The sequence below is a fragment of the Myotis lucifugus genome, unplaced genomic scaffold (assembly GCF_000147115.1).
Source record: "Myotis lucifugus unplaced genomic scaffold, Myoluc2.0 scaffold_98, whole genome shotgun sequence".
NCBI lineage: Eukaryota > Metazoa > Chordata > Mammalia > Chiroptera > Vespertilionidae > Myotis > Myotis lucifugus.
This window is the reverse complement of record NW_005871146.1, coordinates 391,167-413,575: the sequence shown is the minus strand read 5'-3', so window position 1 is coordinate 413,575 and position 22,409 is coordinate 391,167. Positions and strand designations below refer to the sequence as shown.

The 22,409-nt window shown below is 38.3% G+C and overlaps 1 protein-coding gene across 12 annotated transcripts in view; it reads left to right on the top strand.

Moving 5' to 3' along the window:
• The window catches only part of CDK8 (cyclin dependent kinase 8), a 160,557-nt gene that overhangs the window by 73,721 nt on the left and 64,427 nt on the right, over window positions 1-22,409 (top strand). For 10 of the 12 annotated variants that reach the window (XR_002830077.1, XM_023756691.1, XM_006092102.3 and 7 more), the window contains exons 3-4: window positions 14,510-14,620; window positions 20,010-20,150. Coding sequence is in view for 10 of the 12 variants with exons in the window: in XM_023756691.1 (XP_023612459.1) it covers window positions 14,510-14,620; window positions 20,010-20,150 (252 nt within the window). In the remaining 2 variants the exon portion in view is untranslated. The remainder of the gene's footprint in view (window positions 1-14,509; window positions 14,621-20,009; window positions 20,151-22,409) is intronic. The other 2 variants (XM_023756692.1, XM_023756688.1) reach the window with 1 other exon arrangement.

Sequence of the window (22,409 nt, the reverse complement as noted above, 5' to 3'; positions counted from 1 at the left end):
CCGTTTTCAGGCTGGTCAAGCCCCCCGGTGACGAAGCTCCCAGCCTCTCCTTTTTTTCTTTTTTCTTTTTTATTCTGGGATTTATTTACCTTCTATAATTGAAAATTTATAGCCTTGAGTGGAGCTCAGAGTAGGCCAGGGCGGGCGGGAAGCTTGGCTTCCTCCATCGCCAGGGGAACCGAAGCCTCCTGCTCGCTACAGCTCCGTGGTCACGGCCGGCTGAAAGCAGGTATCTGGGTTTTATTTATCTTCTATGATTGAAACTTTGTTGCCTTGAGTGGAGCTCAGAGCCAGCTGCAGCAGGCGGGAAGCTTGGCTTCCTCCATCACTGGGCAACCAAGCCTCCTGCTCGCTCCAGCTCCGTGGCTGCCGGCCGCCATCTTGGTTGGGTTAATTTGCATATAGTTGCTCTGATTGGCTGGTGGGCATGGCTTAAGGCATAGTGAAGGTACAGTCAATTTGCATGTTTGTCTTTTATTAGTGTAGATGTATTATATAATGTATTCTTAAAATTAAAAAAATGTCATTATAAAAATCATAAGGGTCCGGCCGACATGGCTCAGTGGTTGAGCATCAACCTAAGAACAGGAGGTCATGGTTCGATTCCCGGTCAGGGCATATGCCTGGGTTGGGCTTGATCCCCAGTGTGAGGCATGCAGAAGGCAAGTGATTCTCTCTCAGCATTGATGTTTCTGTCTCTCCCCCCCCTCACCCCCTTCCACTCTAATCAATTTTTAAAATTTTAAAAAAAGGAAATCATAAGGAAAAGAATATACTTATGGTATTTATTGAAAAAAATCCATGTACAAGTGGACCCATGCAATTCAAACCTACCTTGTTCGAGGGTCAGCTGTACTGTTCCTATACATAGCGACCCATGATAAGTTTTAATTTATAAATTAGAAGAAGATAATATATATATTTGTCCCTATTTATATATATATAAATTAGGCACAATAAGAGATAATAATAACTAATAGTAAACTAGAACGACTCTGACAATATACTGTAATAAAAGGTAGGTAAATGGCTTTGGGGTCATTAGTAAAATAAAGGTTACTTGAACACAGGCATGTTGATACCATGATAATGAATCTGATAACTGAGACAGTTACTAAGTGACTAATGGGTGGTTAGTGTATGCAGTGTGGATATGTTAGACAAGGGGGATGATTCATATCCGGGCCTAGATGGCATGAGATTTCATCATGCTACTTAGATTGGCACCCAGTTATTTCTGGAATTTTCAACTTGATATTTTTAGACCACAGTTGATAGTAGGTATCTGAAACCATAGAAAGTAAAACCATGGGTAAGGGGTCTACTGTAATATAAATTTATATATTTCATAGGTTAATTCATGATTCAGATAATATATGTCATATGCTTAGCCCCATACTTGGCTCCTAGGAAGAGCTTAATAAAATGGTTGCTGTTTTTTTGTTTTGTTTTGTTTTGTTTTGTTTTTGTTTTTTTACTTCCCTTTGCCTACATTTTTTTCTTTAAATTCTTTATTAGTTAAGGTATTACAAATGTGTACTCATCCCTCCCCGTTAACCCCCATACTCCCCCCCGCCCCCACTCATGATCTCATCCCCCTGTTGTCCATGTCCATTGGTTTGGCTTATATGCATGCATACAAGTCCTTTGGATGATCTCTTCCCCTTACCCCCACCCTCCCCTACTTTCCCTCTGGGGATTAATAGTCTGATCGCTGTTTCTCTGTCTTTGGATCTGTCCCTGTTCATCAGTCATGTTGTTCTCTATATTCCACAAATGAGTTAGATCATGTGGTATTTATCTTTCTCTGACAGGCTTATTTCACTTAGCATAATGCTCTCCAGTTCCATCCATGCTGTTGCAAAAGGCAAGAGTTCCTTCTTTTTTACCGCAGCGTAGTATTCCATTGTGTAGATGTACCACAGGTTTTTAATCCACTCATCTGCTGTTGGGCACTTAGGCTGTTTCCAAATCTTAACTATGGTGAATTGTGCTGCTATGAACATAGGGGTGCATATATCCTTTCTGATTGGTGTTTCTGGCTTCTTGGGATATATTCCTAGAAATGGGATCACTGGGTCAAATGGGAGTTCCATTTTTAGTTTTTTGAGGAAGCTCCATACTGTTCTCCACAGTGGCTGCACGAGTCTGCATTCCCACCAGCAGTGCAGAATGGTTCCTTTTTCTCCACATCCTCTCCAACACTTGTTGTTTGTTGGTTTGTTGATGATAACCATTCTGACAGGTGTGAGATGATACCGAATTGTTGTTTTGATTTGCATCTCCCATATAATTAGTGACTTTGAGCATGTTTTCATATGTCTTTCGGCCTTCTGTATGTCCTCTTTCGAAAAGTGTCTATCTAGGTCCGTTGTCCATTTTTTGATTGGATTGTTTATCTTTCTATTTTTTTAAAAAATATATTTCATTAATTTTCTACAGAGAGGAAGGGAGAGAGAGAGAGAGAGTTAGAAACATCGATGAGAGAGAAACATCGACCAGCTGCCCCCTGCACATCTCCCACTGGGGAAGTGCCCGCAACCCAGGTACATGCCCTTGACCGGAATTGAACCTGGGACCTTTCAGTCCGCAGGCCGACGCTCTATCCACTGAGCCAAACCGGTTTTGGCTATCTTTCTATTGTTAAGTTTCATGAGTTCCCTGTAAATGTTGGAGATTAAACCCTTATCGGTGATATCATTGGCAAATATGTTCTCCCATGCAGTGGGTCTTCTTGTTGTTTTGTTGATGGTTTCTTTTGCTGTGCAAAAGCTTTTTATTTTGATGTAGTCCCATTTGTTTATTTTCTCTTTAGTTTCCATTGCCCTAGGAGTGTTATCAGAGAAGAAATTGCTTCGGCATATGTTTGCGATTTCGCTGCCTGTGGATTCCTCTAGTATTTTTATGGTTTCCCATCTTACGTTTAAGTCTTTTATCCATTTTGAGTTTATTTTTGTGTATGGTGTGAGTTGGTGGTCTAGTTTCATCTTTTTGCATGTATCTGTCCAATTTTCCCAACACCATTTATTGAAGAGACTGTCTTGACTCCATTGTATGTTCTTACCTCCTTTGTCGAATATTAATTGGGCATAGTGGTTTGCGTCGATTTCTGGGTTCTCTATTCTATTCCATTGATCTATATGCCTGTTCTTGTGCCAGTACCAGGCAGTTTTGAGAACAGTGGCTTTGTAATACAGTTTGATATCTGGTATTGAGATCCCACCTACTTTGTTCTTCTTTCTCAGGATTGCTGCAGCGATTCAAGGTCTTTTTTTATTCCAGATGAATTTTTGGAGTGTTCGTTCTAGTTCTGTGAAATATGCCGTTGGTAATTTAATGGGGATTGCATTGAATCTATAGATTGCTTTGGGTAATATGGACATTTTATGTTGATTCTACCAATCCATGAACACGGTCTGTTCTTCCATCTGTTTATGTTTTCTTCTATCTCTTTTATCAGTGTCCTGTAGTTTTTCGCATATAAGTCTTTTACCTCCTTAGTTAAATTTATTCCTAGGTATCTTAATTTTTTTGGTGCGATGGTAAATGGGATTGCTTTTTTAGTCTCACTTTCTGTAAGTTCACTATTGGTGTAAAGAAATGCCATAGATTTCTTGGCATTAATTTTGTATCCTACTACATTGCCAAATTCATTTATTAAGTCTAATAATTTTTTGATGGAGTCTTTAGGGTTCTCTATGTACAGTATCATGTCATCTGCAAATAAGGACAGTTTTACTTCTTCTCTTCCAATTTGGATGCCTTTTATTTCTTCTTGTCTGATCGCAACGGCTAGTACTTCCAGTACTATGTTGAACAAGAGTGGTGAGAGGGGGCATCCCTGTCTTGTTCCTGTTCTTAGGGGAAATGGTGTTAGTTTTTGCCCATTGATTATGATGTTGGCTGTGGGTTTGTCATATATGGCTTTTATTATGTTGAGGTATGATCCTTCTATTCCTACCTTGCTGAGAGTTTTTATCAAGAAAGGGTGTTGGATTTTGTCAAATGCTTTTTCTGCATCAATTGATATGACTATGTGGTTTTTATCTCTCAATTTGTTTATGTGATGTATCACGTTTATTGATTTGCGGATATTGTAGCATCCTTGCATCCCTGGGATAAATCCTACTTGGTCAAGGTGTATAATCTTTCTGATGTACTGCTGGATCCGATTTGCTAAGATTTTGTTGAGGATTTTGGCATCTATGTTCATGAGGGATATTGGCCTGTAATTCTCTTTCATTGTGTTGTCTTTACCTGGTTTTGGTATTAGGGTGATGCTGGCTTCATAGAATGAGCTTGGAAGTGTTCCTTCCTCTTGAATTTTTTGTAGTAGTCTGAGGAGGATAGGTTTTAGTTCTTCCTTGAATGTTTGGTAAAACTCCCCTGTGAAGCCGTCTGGCCCTGGGCTTTTGTTTGCTGGAAGCTTTTTGATGACTGCTTCAATTTCTTCCATAGTTATTGGCCAATTGAGATTTTTAGATTCTTCCTGATTGAGTTTTGGAATGTTGTATTTTTCTAGGAATGTGTCCATTTCCTCCAGGTTGTCTAGTTTGTTGGAGTAGAGTTGTTCATAGTATTTTTTAACAAACCTTTGTATTTCTGTGGGGTCTGTTTTTATTTCTTCTCTTTCATTTCTGATTTTGTTTATTTGGGTCCTCTCTCTTTGTTTCTTGGTGAGCCTGGCTAGAGGTTCATCAGTCTTGTTTATCCTTTCAAAGAACCAGCTCTTGGTTTTGTTGATCTTTTGTATTGTTTTTTTTTTGGTCTCTATGTCGTTTATCTCCGCTCTGATCTTAATTATTTCCTTCCTTCTGCTTACACTGGGTATTTCTTTTTGCTCTCTTTCTAACTCTTTGAGTTGTAGGATTAGGTAATTTATTCTCATTGTTTCTTGTTTCTTGCAGTAGGCTTGTAGAGCTATGAACTTCCCTCTCAAGACTGCTTTTGCTGTATCCCATAGGTTTTGGATTGTTGTGTTTTCATTGTTGTTTGTTGTCATGATGTTTTTTATTTCTTCTTTGCTCTCTCTGGTAACCCAGTCATTGTTTAATAGCGTGCTATTTAGTCTCCATGTTTTTTATTTTTTTGGATTGTTTTTACTGTAGTTGATTTCCAGTTTCATGCCATTGTGATCTGAGAAGATGCTTGATATGATTTCAGTCTTCTTGAATTTGAAGAGACTTTGCCTGTGATCCAATATATGGTCTGTCTTTGAAAATGACCCATGTGCACTTGAGAAGAATGTATATTCTGTGGCTTTGGGATGAAATGTTTTGAAGAGGTCAATTAATTCCATCTGATCTAGTGAAGCATCTAGTATTGATGTTTCTTTGCTGATTTTTCGTTTAGAGGATTTGTCCAATGGTGATAATGGGGTGTTAAAGTCCCCTACTGTGATTGTATTGCTGTCAATCTCTCCCTTGATCTCCGCCAGAAGATTTCTTATGTATTTGGGTGCTCCTATATTGGATGCGTATATGTTTACCAGAGTTATTTCTTTTTGTTGGATTGCTCCATTTAGTATTATGAAGTGGCCTTCCTTATCTCTTTTTATGTCCTTCACTTTGAGATCTAATTTGTCAGATATAAGTATTGCTACCCCGGCTTTTTTTCCGTTTCCATTCGCCTGAAAAACCTTTTTCCATCCCTTCACCATCAGTCCGTGTGCGTCTTTTTTTCTGAGGTGGGTTTCCTGTAGACAGCAGATATATGGGTCATGTTTTCTTATCCACTCAGTTACCCTATGTCTTTTGATTGGGGCATTTAATCCATTTACATTTAAAGTTATTATTGATAGATACTTGTTTGTTGCCATTTTTATTCTTTATCTCTGTGTTCCTTCTTTGTTTCCTATTTTTTCTTTTTACAGCAGACCCTTTAGCATTTCTTGCATTGCTGGTTTGGGGTAATAAACTCCCGTAGTCCTTTTTTGTCTGTGAAGCTCCTGATTTCACCCTCAATTTTGAATGATAGCCTTGCTGGGTACAGTATTCTTGGATTCAGACCCTTCCTTTGCATGACTTTGTATATCTCATTCCATTCCCTTCTTGCCTGATGTGTTTCTGTTGAGAAATCAGTCGCTAGTCTGATGGGGATCCTTTGTAGGTAACTTTCTGTCTCTCTGGCTGCTTTTAAGATTCTTGCTTTGTCGTTGGTGTTTGCCAATTTAATTATAATGTGCCTTGGCGTTGGTCTTTTGGGGTTCATTTTGTTTGGGACTCTGTGAGCTTCTTGGATTTGTGTGAGTTTTTTCTCCCCTATATCAGGGAAGTTTTCTGTCATTATTTTTTCAAACAGGTTTTCTATTTCTTTCTCAGTTTCCTCTCCTTCTGGCACCCCTATTATGTGGATGTTGTTTCGTTTCGTGTTGTCCCAGAGTTCTCTTTGGCTCTCCTCCTGCTTTTTAATTTTTTTTTCTAGAAACTGCTCAAACTGCTCTGCTTGGGTATTTTTTCCTACCTGGTCTTCTAGCTCACTGATGCGGTCCTCTGCTTCTTCTAGTCTACTGTTGATGCTTTCTATTGAGTTCTTTATAACAGTGATGTCATTTTTCATTTCCTCTTGGTTCTTACACATATCGTTGAATTTGTCTTCCATTCTTTTCATCCACCTTATGACCATTTCTCTGAATTCTTTCTCTGACAGGTTGCTTGCCTCCAATGCCTCCATTTCATTTACTTTCTTTTCTGGTGATGCCTGTTTTTCTTTCATATGCGGGCTGGTTCTTTGTCTCCCCATGATCTCTCTTCTCCAGGTGTTTGGTTATGTAGTTCTCTCTCTGCTGCGTTGATTTAAAGGCACAAAATACAACACAACAAGGCACAACGTATAAGGCACTGAACACAAATATATTTACGATATTAATAACCCCAAATAAAGGTGACCACCCGAGCAAAGAGAATTAGGGGATAAGGAAGAAATAAGGTAAAAAGATAAAAGAGAAAAAGAAAAAAATAGGAGTGCAAAAATGAAATTGGTAAAAGGGGGGAAAAAGTAGGAGAGAAAAGAGAGAGAATGCAATAGAAGAGGGGAAGAGACTATTTATATGGGGAGAAAACTCCAATAGAACTGCCACTAATCCCAACAAATTCCAGCAACAGATCCCTGGAGATGAATGCAAACTACAAACAACCACTAATATCAAGCGAGGCGAGGGAAAACAGAAGCACAAAAATAATCGGGGGGGGGGGGGGGAACCAACAGAAAAATCAAAATCAAAATCAAAACAGTGTCACAAACAAGCATAAAAACCCCCAATATACTCAACAATCAAGCAAACAACAACAAAACTACAGAAAGAGAAAAAACATTTGGATAGTGAAGAAAGATAAGAGAGAGGTGTATATGGATTTAGAGCAGGGGATTGGAAATTAGATATATAAGTAGGGTGACATTTTGACGGGGTAAAAAGAAGTAATAGGAAAAATCTAAAGCAGGAATAGGGTAAGAGAAACAGGACAACAAAAGGGGAAAAGTGAGGAAGAGAGTTTTGGCATAAAGGTAAAGTTGAAGTAGAGAAAAATGATGCTAAAGGAACGATGAAAATAGAATGTAGAATACTAATCCCAAAATAAAAGAGAAAATAAAATGATACTTTAAAAAATGCTAAAATGGTAGTAGTAATAATACTGGATAAAAATAAAAATGTAGTAATTAAAAAGGTAAAATCAGGTGATGAAAAAAGAAAAAAAGTAGTTTCTTAATTAACAGGTGAAAAAAGAATAAAAAATAAATTAAAATGTGCAGTATTGAAGGTCTTTCACTTCCTCTACTCTTCTGTTTGGCACATCTTAGTCCTGCCAGGTATTCAGGAGAGTGTTGAATTTTCCTGCGATACACTGTTCCTCCGTGTTGTAAACCACAGTCCTGATTTTAAAGCAGGCCGTATTTGTTTCCCAGACTGCCTTTATTTGTGTTTACAGAAGTGTCAGTTCGTGGTTCATTCCCTGCGTGGCAGTTTTTCTGGATTGACCTCCGAGGCTATAAGTCCTCTCTATCCAGTAGTTAGGGTTTATTTTCCCTATGCACTTAAAACTGGTTTGGGAGAGTCGACTCTCCAGAGCTGGTTCTTTAATCGTTACTCCCCGCTCTGTTTCCCAGGTTCCACAAAAACAAATTTCCCCTGCGGTCTCTGTGAGTGACCCCAATTGGGCAATCCTATGTATTGGGTTTAATAATCAAATGCAAAGATTTAAGGGGAAGAGAAAAAACAAGAGCCTGAGAAGTTGCGCAAATTCGCAACCCTCCACCTTCCAGCTCTGTGTGCAGTCTCTTCCGCGCGTCCTCTCTCCCCTGGCACTAAGCAGCCGGCACACTGGCAAAATCCGAGGCTGCCTTTTTGCATCTAGTTCAGCTATGGGCTTATTTTTAGCATTTCCTTCTGCCAGCAGCCCTGCGGGTACCCTTCCACACTCGCGGATCACGCTGGCCCCAACGGCCGTGGACTTTGTGGGGCGCAGATTTCCCCGCGTACTTTCCTCTCTCCAACCTGAATTGCAAACCACACCTTTATCAGTCAAAATCTGACCTTTCCGTGAGGAGAAGCAGGGCTTCTCTGAGTCCACTAGTCGCGCTGCTTGAGATCCGGTGTTTCCGGGTTAGTAGCCAATCTCTGGATGCCGTGGATGCAGGGTCTCTGGATGTATACGCTTCCAATAATAGCCACTCAAGATAGTGTGGTCTCCGCAGCTGAGCCGGCTCTCCGGGAGAGATTTTAGCTGCAGTCTCCAACCGTCCCCTTTCTCCGGGAGTCCTCTGCCTTTCCCGGCTGCAAACTGTCTCCCAGCTGAATATCTTCTGCTTATTCGGGCTGTATGTTACCCGTTTCAGCTTCTCACCCTATCTACTCCGGGACAAGGCACGGGACATGTCCGTCTATACCTCCGCCATTTTCTTCTCCCCTGGTTGCTGTTTTTAAGTTTTTTTAAAATACAGGAACTAAACCTTATCTTGGAGGTGAAATTGAGGCAGTATCTAAGTATAACTTTATAGGTAGGTTTCTAATAATTGGAGAGAACTTTTGCTAGAGCTTTGGACTTTGTTTGTGTTAATTTCCACTCTGCCAGTTTCCAGAAAGGACTTGAAATAGCTGCCTAGCCAAGAAGTGTGAGGTAATGGAGAAAACACTGACCCAGAACTGAGATGAATTTAGCACCAGGTTTAGCTCTTTCAGCCAGCTGGGTGATCCTGGGCGACCCTGAACATGGGGCTCCCTATCAGATTCTTTACCTTGTTTATTAATTAGGATATGGTCCCTTTTAGGTACTGGCCTTTAGGTCTGAGGATTTGTACATAATCTCTAAAGTCTCATAAGTTTGAAAATATATTCTAAAAGCAGAAATATATAACTTGAATTTAATCTTGCTCCTGAATAAAATAATTATCACTTTTTAGAGAATAATGTGACATAATGTATAATCGATTCATTCTGAATTTATTTTAGAGCCCCTGATATTTTAACATTCCATTTATATTGATTCTTGTTTTGGTGTCAGTGTTCTTATAAAAGGTACTGAAGTTGTAAGTTCTAAGACCTTGATATTCTCACATGCCTGTCATGTATTTGGAACACATTTGGAAGGCACTGTGTAAGTTAACTTTTAAAAAAGATATCAGGCTTCATTAGAAGATTTTTCTTGACATTATTGATATTATTCGTGTTTTTGCCTGATGGGATGGGAGTGCTTTTTAACTGATGGAAAATTAGGGCCACTTTGGTTATTAAATAGGATAAAATAAGGAGATAAAAGACTTTAAATGGAAGAATATTCTTTTAGGAGGTGAGAAAGGCTAAACCCATGAAAATGTGTACTACTTGGATGCATCTCTCTGTATAAATTATGTATTATTTTATGAAAAAGTTTACAAAATTTTAATCAACTTCACTACATAATTTAAATGCCTAAAAAAGGTACTATATGTCACAAAGTTACAGATATTAATTTTCATTTGATATTTGGTGTTAATGAATGTTGTGTTTTCTAATGTTTTAATTAGTTCGTTTTTAAAAGAATTGCAACCTAAATATTTGTTTTAAGTTCAATTGTTTTGTGATGTCAAAACATAGACAACTAGCAGAATGGGAGAAAATATTTCTAAATCGTGTATCTGCTAAGGGATTAATGTCTAAATTATATAAAAATTATATCTCAACAACAACAACAAAAAACCCAACTCAGACATGAGCAAAGGACATGAATACACATTTCTCCAAAGAAAATATACAAATGACCAATAAGCACATGAAATGATGCTCAACATCCTTAGCCATTAGGGAAATGCAAATCAAAATCACAATGAGACACTACTTCATACCAATTAGGATTCAGCTGTTTAAAAAAAGTTAAGTGTGCTGAAGATGTGGAGAAGTTGAAACCCTCATGCATTGCTGATGGGATTGTAAACTGGCATAGCTGCTGTAAAACCAGTGTGATGGTTTCTCAAAAAATTAAACATAGAATTATCATATAATCCAGCCATTTCACGTCTAGGCATATACCTAAAGCATTCAAAGTAGCGGACTCAGGTACCTGTATACCAATGTATTCAGAGTAGCCAAAAACATGGAAACAACTCATGTTCATCAGCAGATGAATAGATAAACAAAATGTGGTGTAAAGCTACATAGGAATGTATTCAGCCATAAAAAGGAATGAAATTCTGACACATGCCACAACATGGGTAAACCTTAAAGATATTATGCTAAGTGAAATCAGGCACATAAAGGACAGATATTGTATAATTCTACTTACATGAGGTACCTAGAATAGGCAAGTTCATGGAAACAGAAAGTAGAATAGAGGTTACCAATGGCTGAGAGTCAGAGGAAAATGGGGATTTCTTGTTTAATGGGTACCAAGTTTCTGTTTAGGATAATGAAAAATTTCTAAAATGGAGAGTGGGGATGGTTGCATAACATTGAGAATGAATTTATTACTAATGAATTGTACATTTAAAATTGTTAAAATGATAAATTTTTGTTATAAAACTTTATTACAGTAAAACATTAAAATAAAACAAAATTAAAAACCGACTAAGGAGGAGGGTCAACATGGTGGCATAGGTAAACACAGTACTTACCTCTTCCCACAACCACCTCAAAATGACAACTAAACTACAGAACAGCCTTCATTCAGAACTGCTTGAAATCTGACAGAACGGAAGTCCTACAACTAGAGAATTAAAGAAGCCACATCGAGACTAGTAAGAGTGGCAGAGGCACATAACGGGTTGGTTCGACACCCACCTGTAGTGTTTGTTTAATTGGGAGGGATATGTAGGCTGTGGAGGTACCCATGAGGAGTAAGGGGTCCCAACGCCACATCAGAAGCCTCAGCCCAGGGTTCCAGTGCCGGGAAGAGAAGTACCCATAACTTCAGGCTGTAAAATCCAGCGGGGATTGTGGCTGAGTGACACAGAGGGTTGCTAGAGTCCCAGGCATTTCCTATTAAAGGGCTGCTTCACAGACTTACTCGGACTCACTCTCTCTGAGATCCAGTGCTGGGGCAGCAGCCTGAAAGGATCCAGGGCTATGCAGGGAGGAACTCAATTGTCTGGCATCAGGGCAAGAACTGGGGGCAGCTTTCTCCCAGACAGAAGTGCTGGCAGATGTAATTGTTCCTTTGCCGAGACCTCCCTAACGCAGTGCCAGCAGGCAGTCGCCATATCTGAGTTTCCATCAACCTGGCCCACACTGCTCATCTCACCCTAGTGATTTCCTGAGACCCTGCAACACCCAATTTGCAGCTCCACTGAAGTTCTCTGCAGTGGCTTTTCCATATGAATGGCCTATCCTAGTTCAGGCTTCAGACTTTCCTAAAATCTCTCAAATAACCAGGAGCTGGCCTCAGCCTACCCCATACCTGTCGATAAGTGGCCCTAGGCCTGACACTAGCAACTGGCTGCACAGCTTGGCCTCTCCTGGGCACCTCCAAGCCCAACACAAGTAGCAGTTATTTGCAGATCACTCTGTAGCTTATGCCAGGTGGCCTCAGGCAGGGCACAGGCAGTAGCTGATTTTGAACCTCCCAGGAGGCTCCTGAGCCAGTGCACCTGGTGCTCAGCTTCAGACTATGCCAGATTACAGCCCTACCACATCCACGAGCAATACACTCAAGGGGCTGACTCAGTGAGCACCAAAAAGTCCTACTCCCTAGGGGTGTCTCCTGCATAGCATCTCTTCCTCTGTAGTCACAGCTGGTTCACATAGCCAGTTTGCCTGGGGGTCAGTCCCTCATAGTGACGAGATCAGCAATCAAGGCTCAAGTATAACAGGACAGTGCACACAGCCCACATAGGGTCACACCTACAGTGCCCAGCTTAGGTTACCAGGGAGGCTGAGTCACTGGGCCCTACAAGACACCTAGTACACAAGGCCATTCTACCAATTCCAGGAGACATAGCAGCTCTACTGAATACATAGAAACAAATACAGGGAAACAGCCAAAATGCAGAGACAAAGAAACATGTCACAAATGAAAGAATAAGAAATCTGCAGAAAAAGAACTAAATGAAATGGAAGTAAGCAAACTACAGAGTTCCAAACAATGGTTAAAAGGATGCTCAAGGAACTTAATGAGATCTTCAAGGAACTTAGTGAGAACATAAAAGACATGAAAAAGGATCAGTCAGAAATGAAGGATACACTAACTGAAATGAAGATAATTTTATGATCAACTTAATAATTTACCTGCTGCTGGACCAGCATGGCTCAGTGGTTGAGCATCGACTTATGAATCAGGAGGTCACGGTTTGATTCCCAGTCAGAGCACATGCCCGGTTGCAGACTCCAGTGTGGAGCCATGCAGGAGGCAGCCGATCAATGATTCTCTCATCATTGATGTTTCTATCTCTCCCTCTCCCCTTATCTCTAAAATCAATAAAAATATATTTGAAAGATTAGCCTTTTATATGTGGTCAAACATTTAATTAACTCACCCCTAGTGCCTTTGACAGGGCCAGACCAAATGATTTTGCCGGCCTTATCCAGTCCACAGGCCATACATTCACCACCCCTGCGTTAAGGGATCATTTCTAGGGGGAGGCTCTTGGGTGCAGCCTTGCCCAGCCTTCTCTATTGCCAGCATATTCTTAACTGCCTATCTTGTTCCAGCTCCATCTGCTACCTTGCTCAGAAGCAGCATAAACAAACATACAAAAAATAACTTTACAGGGAATCAACAGTAGAGTAGAGGATGCCAAGAAACAAATCTGTGATTTGAAATATGAGGAAGTAAAAAACACCCAATCAGAAGAGCAAAAAGAAAAAAGATTTCAAAAATAAGAAGATAGTGTAAGGAGCCTTTGGGACAATTTCAAGTGTACCAACATTCGCATCATGGGGGTGCCAGAAGGAGAACAGACGGCAAGATATTGAAAACCTATTTGAAGAATAATGACAGAAAACTTCTCCTACCTGGCCAAAGAAATAGACATACAAGTCCAGGAAGCACAGAGAGTCCTAAATTAGAGGAACCCAAAGAGGCTCACACCAAGACACATCATAATTAAAATGCAAAACGTTTTAAACAAAGAGATAATCTTAAAAGCAGCAAGAGAAAAGCAGTTAATTACCTACAAGGGAGCACCCATACAGTGTCAGCTAATTTCTCAACAGAACCTTTGCCAGCCAGAAGGGATTGGCAAGAAATATTCAAAGTGATGAAAAGCAAGGACTTGCATCTGAGATTACTCTACCCAGCAAAGCTATCATTTAGAATTGAAGGTCAGATAAAGAGCTTCACAGAAAAGAAGAAGCTAATGGAGTTCATCACCGCCAAACCAGTATTACATGAAATGTGAAAGGGTCTTCTTTAAGAAGAAGAAAAAGAAGAAGAAGAAAAAGATTAAAAACATGAATAATAAAATAGCAATAAATACATATCTATCAGCAGTTGAATCTAAAAATAAGCAAACAAGGATTCTAATGAACAAAATAAACTGTTGAATAAAATAGAACCAGAGGCATGGAAACTTGGAACAAACTGACGAATCTCAGAGGGAAGGGGGGAGGGGAGGGGAGGAAGAGATTAACCAGAGAATTTATATGCATAAATGCATTACCCATGGACATAGACAACAGGGTAGTGAAGGTCTGGGGTGGGGTGGGATTTGGGTGAAGGGGAGCAATGAAGGGGAAAGGGGGGAACATCTGTAATACTCTCAACAATAAAGATTTTTTTAAAAATCAGCTAAACCATCAGTTGCCAACCAGCGGTCCCCAGATCATTGGTGGTCCGTGAGGTCCGAAAGGTTGGCGACTGCTGAACTAAATAACAAGATAGATTTATTCTGATAATATTTTTTCCCCAAAGATTTTTTTCTCATTTGTTACTGAAGCACCTGATATTGACATGTCAAAATTGTGTGGGGACTTATTAGAGTTTTAGGATTGAAAACGCTTAGATTTTAGGATTGGGTTTGTATTGCCTTGGAGTTACAAATTGTGTGGGGTTTTTCAAACATTTTTATGGCAAAGATTTTTAAATGGATTTCCTTTGTTTTGCAGTTACTTCGAGAGCTTAAGCATCCAAATGTCATCTCTCTTCAAAAGGTGTTTCTATCTCATGCAGACAGGAAAGTATGGCTTCTGTTTGACTACGCTGAACATGACCTCTGGGTAAGGAGAATTGCTGGTAGACATAGGGTCACTAGTTTCAATCAGGGGTAATAAGAGTGACTAAAAACATTTCAAAATAAAAGTAACCTTATAAAATGTGGTTTATATAGTGTCAAGTCTAGAGTATTTTGCTTTGTATCACATTTTGATTTTTCTAGTTTGACCTTTGTAACATATTACAGAAAAAAATAGAATCTGAAGAGTATAAACAGCTATTCAATATTGTTGCCTAGCTATATGTTTTTTATAAAAATTAAAAATATTATCTGTATAAACTTTTGTTATAAAATTTAAAAGCAGTATATTTCCTTTTTTATTCTGTAGTGTGAAGGAATATGAGAAGGTGGTCACCTCATTTAGGGAGACAAATACGTTATATTTGGAAGACTAGACAGATCTAGTGGTTCTGTTGTCATATGCCATTAGGCAAGTTTCTTAATGGTTGTAAAGCTGTAGTTTCTCCCATCTGTAAAGTGTAATACTTTTCTTGCCTTTTTTTACAGGACTTTTCTGAAGCATAATTTTGCATTCGAAAAGCTTTATAAACTAAGTATATGATACAAATGTAGGAAACTACTATTAATCATAATTTGAATATCATTCACAATTGATACTCAGTATTCTAATGTATTTTCATCATCAGAAATTCAAAATTGTACTTAGTAGAATTGGACATATTCTCCTATAGGAAGAATTTTTTGTGGCAGAGAGCTCTACTACAAAATTAGGTCAGAATGGAAGTAGATTCTATTGTGGCTTTTAGTTATTTAGTGTTTGTCTTACCTATAATGAGAACATTTTAGATATCTAGACTCAATTATTTGAAGGTTCTTGAAGTGAAGTAATTGAACTTCATCAGTTTAGCTTATATAATGAAAAATATTATGCTATATTGATAAAAATTATTATAAACGAAGAATTTAAATATACTTTGTCCAGCCGAAATACAAACAACTGCCTCAGTATTTTGTTTTTACTGAAAGGATTGTTTTTTAAATTGTTATTGATAAAAATCTTGAGTATCTAAAAATTGATTGACTCCTTTGTTAAATATAATAGTTACATTTTTTAAAAAATCTAAACTTATATGCATATATAAATAATCCATGGACACAGACAATAATGGGGTGAAGGCCTGGGGAGGGGGAAGAAACAGGGTGGAGGGGGCCATTGAGGGAAAAAGGGGGACATCTGTAATACTTTCAACAATAAAGATAAATTAAAATATAAAAGAAAATACCATATTGGAGATAAGACTTTCTGATATGTATATAATTAAAATGTATAACAGAATAGCCAAAATAATTTTGAAACATAATCACAAAACTTATATCCTGATCAGTTATGTGTAAAGAAGAAGAAAAAAAGATTAAAAATATGAACAATAAAATGGCAATAAATACATATCAGCAATTGAATCTAAAAATAAATGAACAAGGAATCTAATAACAAAATAAACTGGTGAATAAAATAGATTCAGGAGTATGGAAACATGGAACAGACTGACAAATCTCAGAGGGAAGGGGGAAGGGGAGGATGGGAAGAGATTAATCAAAGAACCTATATGCATACTTGCATTACCCATGGACACAAACAACAGGGTGGTGAAGACTTGGGGAGGGGTGGGACCTGGGGGGGAGGAATGGGAGAAAAAGGGGAGACTGATTACAATTTTAAAAACAAGTAAACAAAGCCCCATACATATTACATTAATTCATTAACAATTGCTTCACTACTGTGAATTATATTTTTTTCTGATATTTAAAGGTCTTTAAACACTTCATTGTGTTTTGCATACTGGTATATATTTGCAAAATTTATTATAGCTGTGCATTTATTGAGATAAAAAAAGAAGATACAGAATATGAGAAAATTAGATTTACAGTTGTTTGCATGGAAAATAATACAACGATTAATGAATAATACCAGAATAATATCTGTTTCAATAATAATACAAGAATACAATGTGTTTTTCATATTCATAACTGTAAACCTACTTTGCCACATCCTGTATATATATTGATATATAAAGGATTATAATATCATGGCTTACTTTCAGAAATCTTCAAAATAATTAACATTTTTCATTTAGCTATCCTATATAATAAAAGCCCAATATGCTAAGTGTCCAGTCGTCTGGTCGTCCGTTCAACCAGTCAAAGCATAATATGCTAATGATATGGCAAAGGCTGCTCAACTGCTGGCTATGACATGCACTGACCACCAGGGGGCAGACAGTTGACCAGTCGCTATGATGTGCACTGACAACCAGGGTGCAGGCGCTCCAACCAGTAGGTTAGCTTGCTGCTGGGGTCCGGCTGATCAGGACTGAGTGAGATGGGCTGGACATGCCCTGGAGCCCTCCCACGGTCCTTCTCCACCTGGCCAATTTCCCACGTCCCTCCCTGGCCCCAGTCATGCACTGGTGGGGTCCTTTGGCCTGGCCTGCACCCTCTCACAATCTGGAACCCCTCGGGGGATGTCGGAGAGCCGGTTTCGGCCTGATCACACAGGCCAGGCTGAGGGACCCCACTACGGCATGAATTCGTGTACCAGGCCTCTAGTAAATTATACTTGTAAATACAAAATTTTGAAGTAAAACAAGCACAAATTCCATGAAAACTATTTAAAGTGAATTCAACTTCCAAAATAGTAAAATAGTTTCAAATTCTTTTGCTAATTTTCAGAATTAGCCTTATTTACACAATTGTAACTTTAACAGGTTTCAGAAATTGAAACTTATCTGGGTTTTATATGCTTTCAGATTTTTTTTTTCATTGATTCCAGAGAGGAAAGAGAGGAAGAGCGAGATAGAAACATTAGTGATGAGAGAGAATCATTTATTGGCTGCCTCCTACATGCCTCACACTGGGGTTAGAGCCTGCAACCCAGGCATATGCCCTTGATCGGAATTGAACCCAGGGCCCTTCATTCCGCAGGCTGATGATGCTCTATCCACTGAGCCAAACCACCTTGGGCTATATGCTTTCAGATTTTTAAGAAATAGTTTCATTCTTTGTAGATTTTAATTTTCCATACTAAATGTGATATGATTCAAATTGTTTTTATAATTATCTGGAAATAATTATTTCAAACAGAAAATAGATACATGAAATTTTCTGTTTTATCAAACTGTTGTCCAAGGTTCATGCTGATTGTAAATATTTTTTTCTTTTATTGTTAGCTTCTGTTCTTTTAAAAGAAATCTAATCAAATCAAATTTGGATTTTTTTAATACAAATTCGGTAAATCAGGTGGTCAACATCAAGTTGAACACTACATCCTCACGCCTAACATAAAATCAAATACAATTCCAATTTATGAGAAGACTAGTAGCCTGATGCACGAAATTCGTGCAAGAGTAGGCCTTCGCAGTTGTGGCTGCCTGGATCCCTCCCTCGCAGCTGTGGTGGCCTCGATCCTGCAGCTGCAGCCCCAGCTTCGTCCCGGAAGGATGTCCAGTCTAATTTTGCATATTACACTTTTATTATTATAGATTTACAGGCTAGTTTATAAACACGATTTGTAGTAAAACATAGTTGAGCATAGGAGATAATGGTTGGTATTCAATGTGATTTCTAGCATGCTGGTACATAATATTTCACTTTACATGAAGGTATAATAATCATATTTTCACAAATTATACTGTATGTAATGTTGCCAAATGTGTATAGATATTTAACATAGGCTTTATCATCTTCTTGTTAATACTCTTTGAAGACAGATAAGTACTTTTAATGTTCATTTTAATGAAAACAAAATGATAATTCAGTTTACTAAAACCTGCTTTATTTGTTTTATTTTTCTTCTTTTAATTGAAATATTTTAATGAATGAGCTGGAAATAAGACAGCAGAGGGTTACCAAAAAATAGTTGTTAAAAGAGTGATTTATAAAATCACTTAAGTGTTGGTGAAATTTCATGATATGCATACCTTACATTTGTTATATAGCCTTGTAATAAAAAAAAGGTAAAAAGGTTCACACTGTTTTTTTGTAATTATAAAATATTGGTAAAAAAGTGATTTGTAATACCCCAATGAAAGCATTAACTGAAGAAATGTATGTAGCATTAATTGGTTATCTTACGTCCCCTCCATATGTGTTCCTTTCATTCTGGCGGGTTTTACATTTTTTAAAAGATGATGTATTTTAATTTATTTTTATTAAGCTCTGAGAGCCACTAGTTCTTCCTAAACTGAACAGACTTGATTGCCACATCATTTTTTAGGTGACAAAACATTCTAGATTATTATTTTGTTTGCCTGCTCTTAAATACCTTGAGAAAAATGATTGAGGAGAAAATTAAAATAATGTAATGCTACTAATAAAATATAGATTAATTATACTACATATGCGCTGACTGATACTTCCCTCTAGGTAGTCTTTGATGTCTATTTTTTCTTTGGAAGGTAAAATGCTTTCACTCATTAATCACTAGTTATTCCTATGTCATAAGAAAATAGGAAGTAAAAAGTGTTACCCTATAATATTAAACATCTCACTCTTGTTTTAATTATGTTTACTAATTTCAAGCGCATGCTTAATTTCCACTCAGAAGTCCTGCTTGAATCTGCTCTTGTGCATATGTGCAGTGATGCACACCACAGAGCTGACTGCAGCTGGCTTCTAGACTTTCTTGCAGTTTAAGAATGCTTTAATTAAAATGAAGAAAGCTGTTAAGAGATTTTGAAATATTGGGTCTTATTTCTTTTGCTCTAGTTATTTATAAAGTGATTATTTTTCTGTTTATGAAGTGGTATTGTGTTTTCCTGGATGTCCACTAACACTTTACCTAGAAAACTTTGACAGATGGTACAAGACTTTTTTTTTTTAATAGAAATTTTTCATATTTCTAAATATTTCCACTGTGAACGGGTAATTTATATGTTATTTTTTCATGCTTCTATATATTTTATTGAAGGATTTCCCTATTTGCTTTCTTTATAACCCATATATCATAAATAGCTGCCACATCTATGCCAAAGTATCTCTTGAAATTTGTTCTGTTTTTGTTTTCATTTGTTCTGTTTTGTTTTCAGAAAAAAAAAATTGATTCTGTTCTGGAAATTTTTCTATTAGATAAAAAAAGGTTAAATATACTCTAAAAGTAATTTTTAATTATACTGTAAAATAAAATCACATTATTTCTTCTCTATTGTAATAATTTATTTTGTGAGACACTATCTTATGATTAGAAATGAAAATTTAGCTCCAGTTATTAGGAAGTTTATAAGTGATTTGTTATTCAGCAGAATGTGAAATTATTTTTTCAATGTATTTGGGAATTCCTGTGTTTCTTTTTCGGTTACGAAAATATTATATATCATATTATCGTTTCCTCTTTTCTTTTTTAAGTGTCTGGTGATGTTTTTCTTTTTTCCCCCCAGCATATAATCAAGTTTCACAGAGCTTCTAAAGCAAATAAGAAGCCAGTTCAGTTACCTCGGGGAATGGTGAAGTCACTATTATATCAGATCCTAGATGGGATTCACTACCTGCATGCTAACTGGGTGTTGCATAGAGATTTGGTAAGTTGATATGTAGTTATGTTTAAGCAAGAAAGATGCATTTATATTTGGATTATTTTCTAGTTGTATCTAGATATCAGTGCTATTTAGGCCTGTAAACCTTATAAGAGGGAGTGGGAGTGCTACAGTCTCAACATAGCCTCTCATTGAGCTTTTTATATAATGTGTCCTTTTCTGACATAGCTAGCTGTCATCTACTGAAGAGGTGAAAGAGAACACATTTGTTTTCCTAAGCTTTTGTTTTTTCTTAAGTCTGTAAATAAAGAATTCACTTGTTTTCATTGATTATTAAAGGCTGGGCAAACTCTAGAAATTTACATATTTTTAAATAACTTGAAAATAAAACTTGGAGCCAACTGCTTGCTAAGTTACCTGTTAGAAGAGGAGATGTTAATTCACTATATTAGTAGCAGTCTTATGCCACTAAGCCTTTATTAAATAAAATTGAGTACATCATTGAGAAGCCTTGCCATATTAAGGTTCATTAAATTTTAAGAATTTAAAAACTTAAGAAATTGGATTTTATTTTATGTGGCAGAATAATTTTTGCCTTTTTTTTTGTTTTTATCATCTAACATGAAATTATTTATTAAATCTTAATAGATTTAAATTACTTAAACCTCAAATTCTCTATTACATAATTACATTGTTGTACTTTTGTTCTTTGTGAAGGTAGCAACTAAAGTAAGGTTTATAACAGTGCCTTCATTTCAAAACATTATAAACACAGTGCTGGAAATGATTTGATCTCTACTCGTGTGTAGACAGGTGCAGCTGATCTGCGCACAGAGGCCCACTGAACCATTGTGCTCTATATTTAATGCATCTAACCTCTGTCCTTCAAATCAGGTGTTGCAATATCATATTTCATCTACCTTCAATAAATCTGAAAATACATTTAATGGTAGTTATTTTATCTTCAGTTCTCATACCTAGAAAGCATTTAGACTAAGACTGATAACACATCAGAAATTTGGTTGAAAGAACTTTTTCCTCATGGAACCTTTATATTTATTAGAATTAGAATAATCTATTTACAAATAGTGGGTTTACAGAACAAAAATGAGAAATTCTTTTCGTCTTTATGAAGCTGAAAATTTCTGCTTTTAAGGGGTGGAGTCAGCATAGGGAAAAACTATAACTACTTTTGAGCTACTGACCTTTCTTATGATCTCCAAAAGAATAAAATCTTGGCCTAAAGGGCATTTTCCTCCCATAGAGATAGTATTGCATTTTATTGTAAATTATATTTTCATCATGAAAATATGTTTATTAGATGAATACAGACTGATTTTTAAACCAGTCTTAAAGTATTTATGTTCATGTATAATGTACTTTGAACTACTTACAGTAGTATTAACTACTAGAGGCCTGGTGCATGAATTTGTGCACCAGTGGGGTCCCTCAGCCTGGCCTGCGGGATCAGGCTGAAACCGACTCTCCAACATCCACCAAGGGGTCCCGGATTGCAAGAGGGTGCAGGCCAGGTCGAGGGACCCCCACCAGTGCATGATTGGGGCCGGGGAGGGATGCGGGAGGTTGGCTAGGCAGGGAGGGACCGTGGGAGGGCCCCAAGGCATGTCCAGCCCATCTCGCGCAGTCCCAATTGGCTGGACCCCAGCCGCAAGCTAACCTACTGGTCAGAGCGTCTGCCCCCTGGTGATCAGTGCACATCATAGCGACTGGTCGACCGGTCAACTGTCTGCCCCCTGGTGGTCAGTGCACATCATAGCGAGCAGTTGAGTGGCCTTAGCATATCATTAGCATATTATGCTTTGATTGGTTGAATGGGCGACCAGACACTTAGCATATTAGGCTTTGATTATATAAGACTAGAGGCCCAGTGCACAAAAATTTGTGCACTGGCGGGGGGGGGGGTGTCCCTCAGCCCCACTTGTGCCCTCTCACAGTCTGGGACCCCTCAGGAGATGACCTGCTGGCTTAGGCCCGCTCCCAGGTGGCAGAGGGCAGGCCCAATCCCTAGGTGCAGCCCCTGGTCGGGCTCAGAGCAAGGCTGATTGGGGAGTTGGGGCGCCGCCCCCTGTAATGCACAGAGCAGGGCAGATCGGGAGGTTGCGATGCCACCCTCAGTCACGCTCAGGGTACAGCCGACTGGGGGGTTGGGGCACCGCCCCCTGTCACACTCAAGGCAGGGTCGATGGGGAGGTTGCGGCACCACCCCGTCACGCACAGAGCAGGGCCGGATCAGGGGGTTGGGTGCTGCCTCCCTGTCATGCACAGAGCAGGGCCCATCAGGGG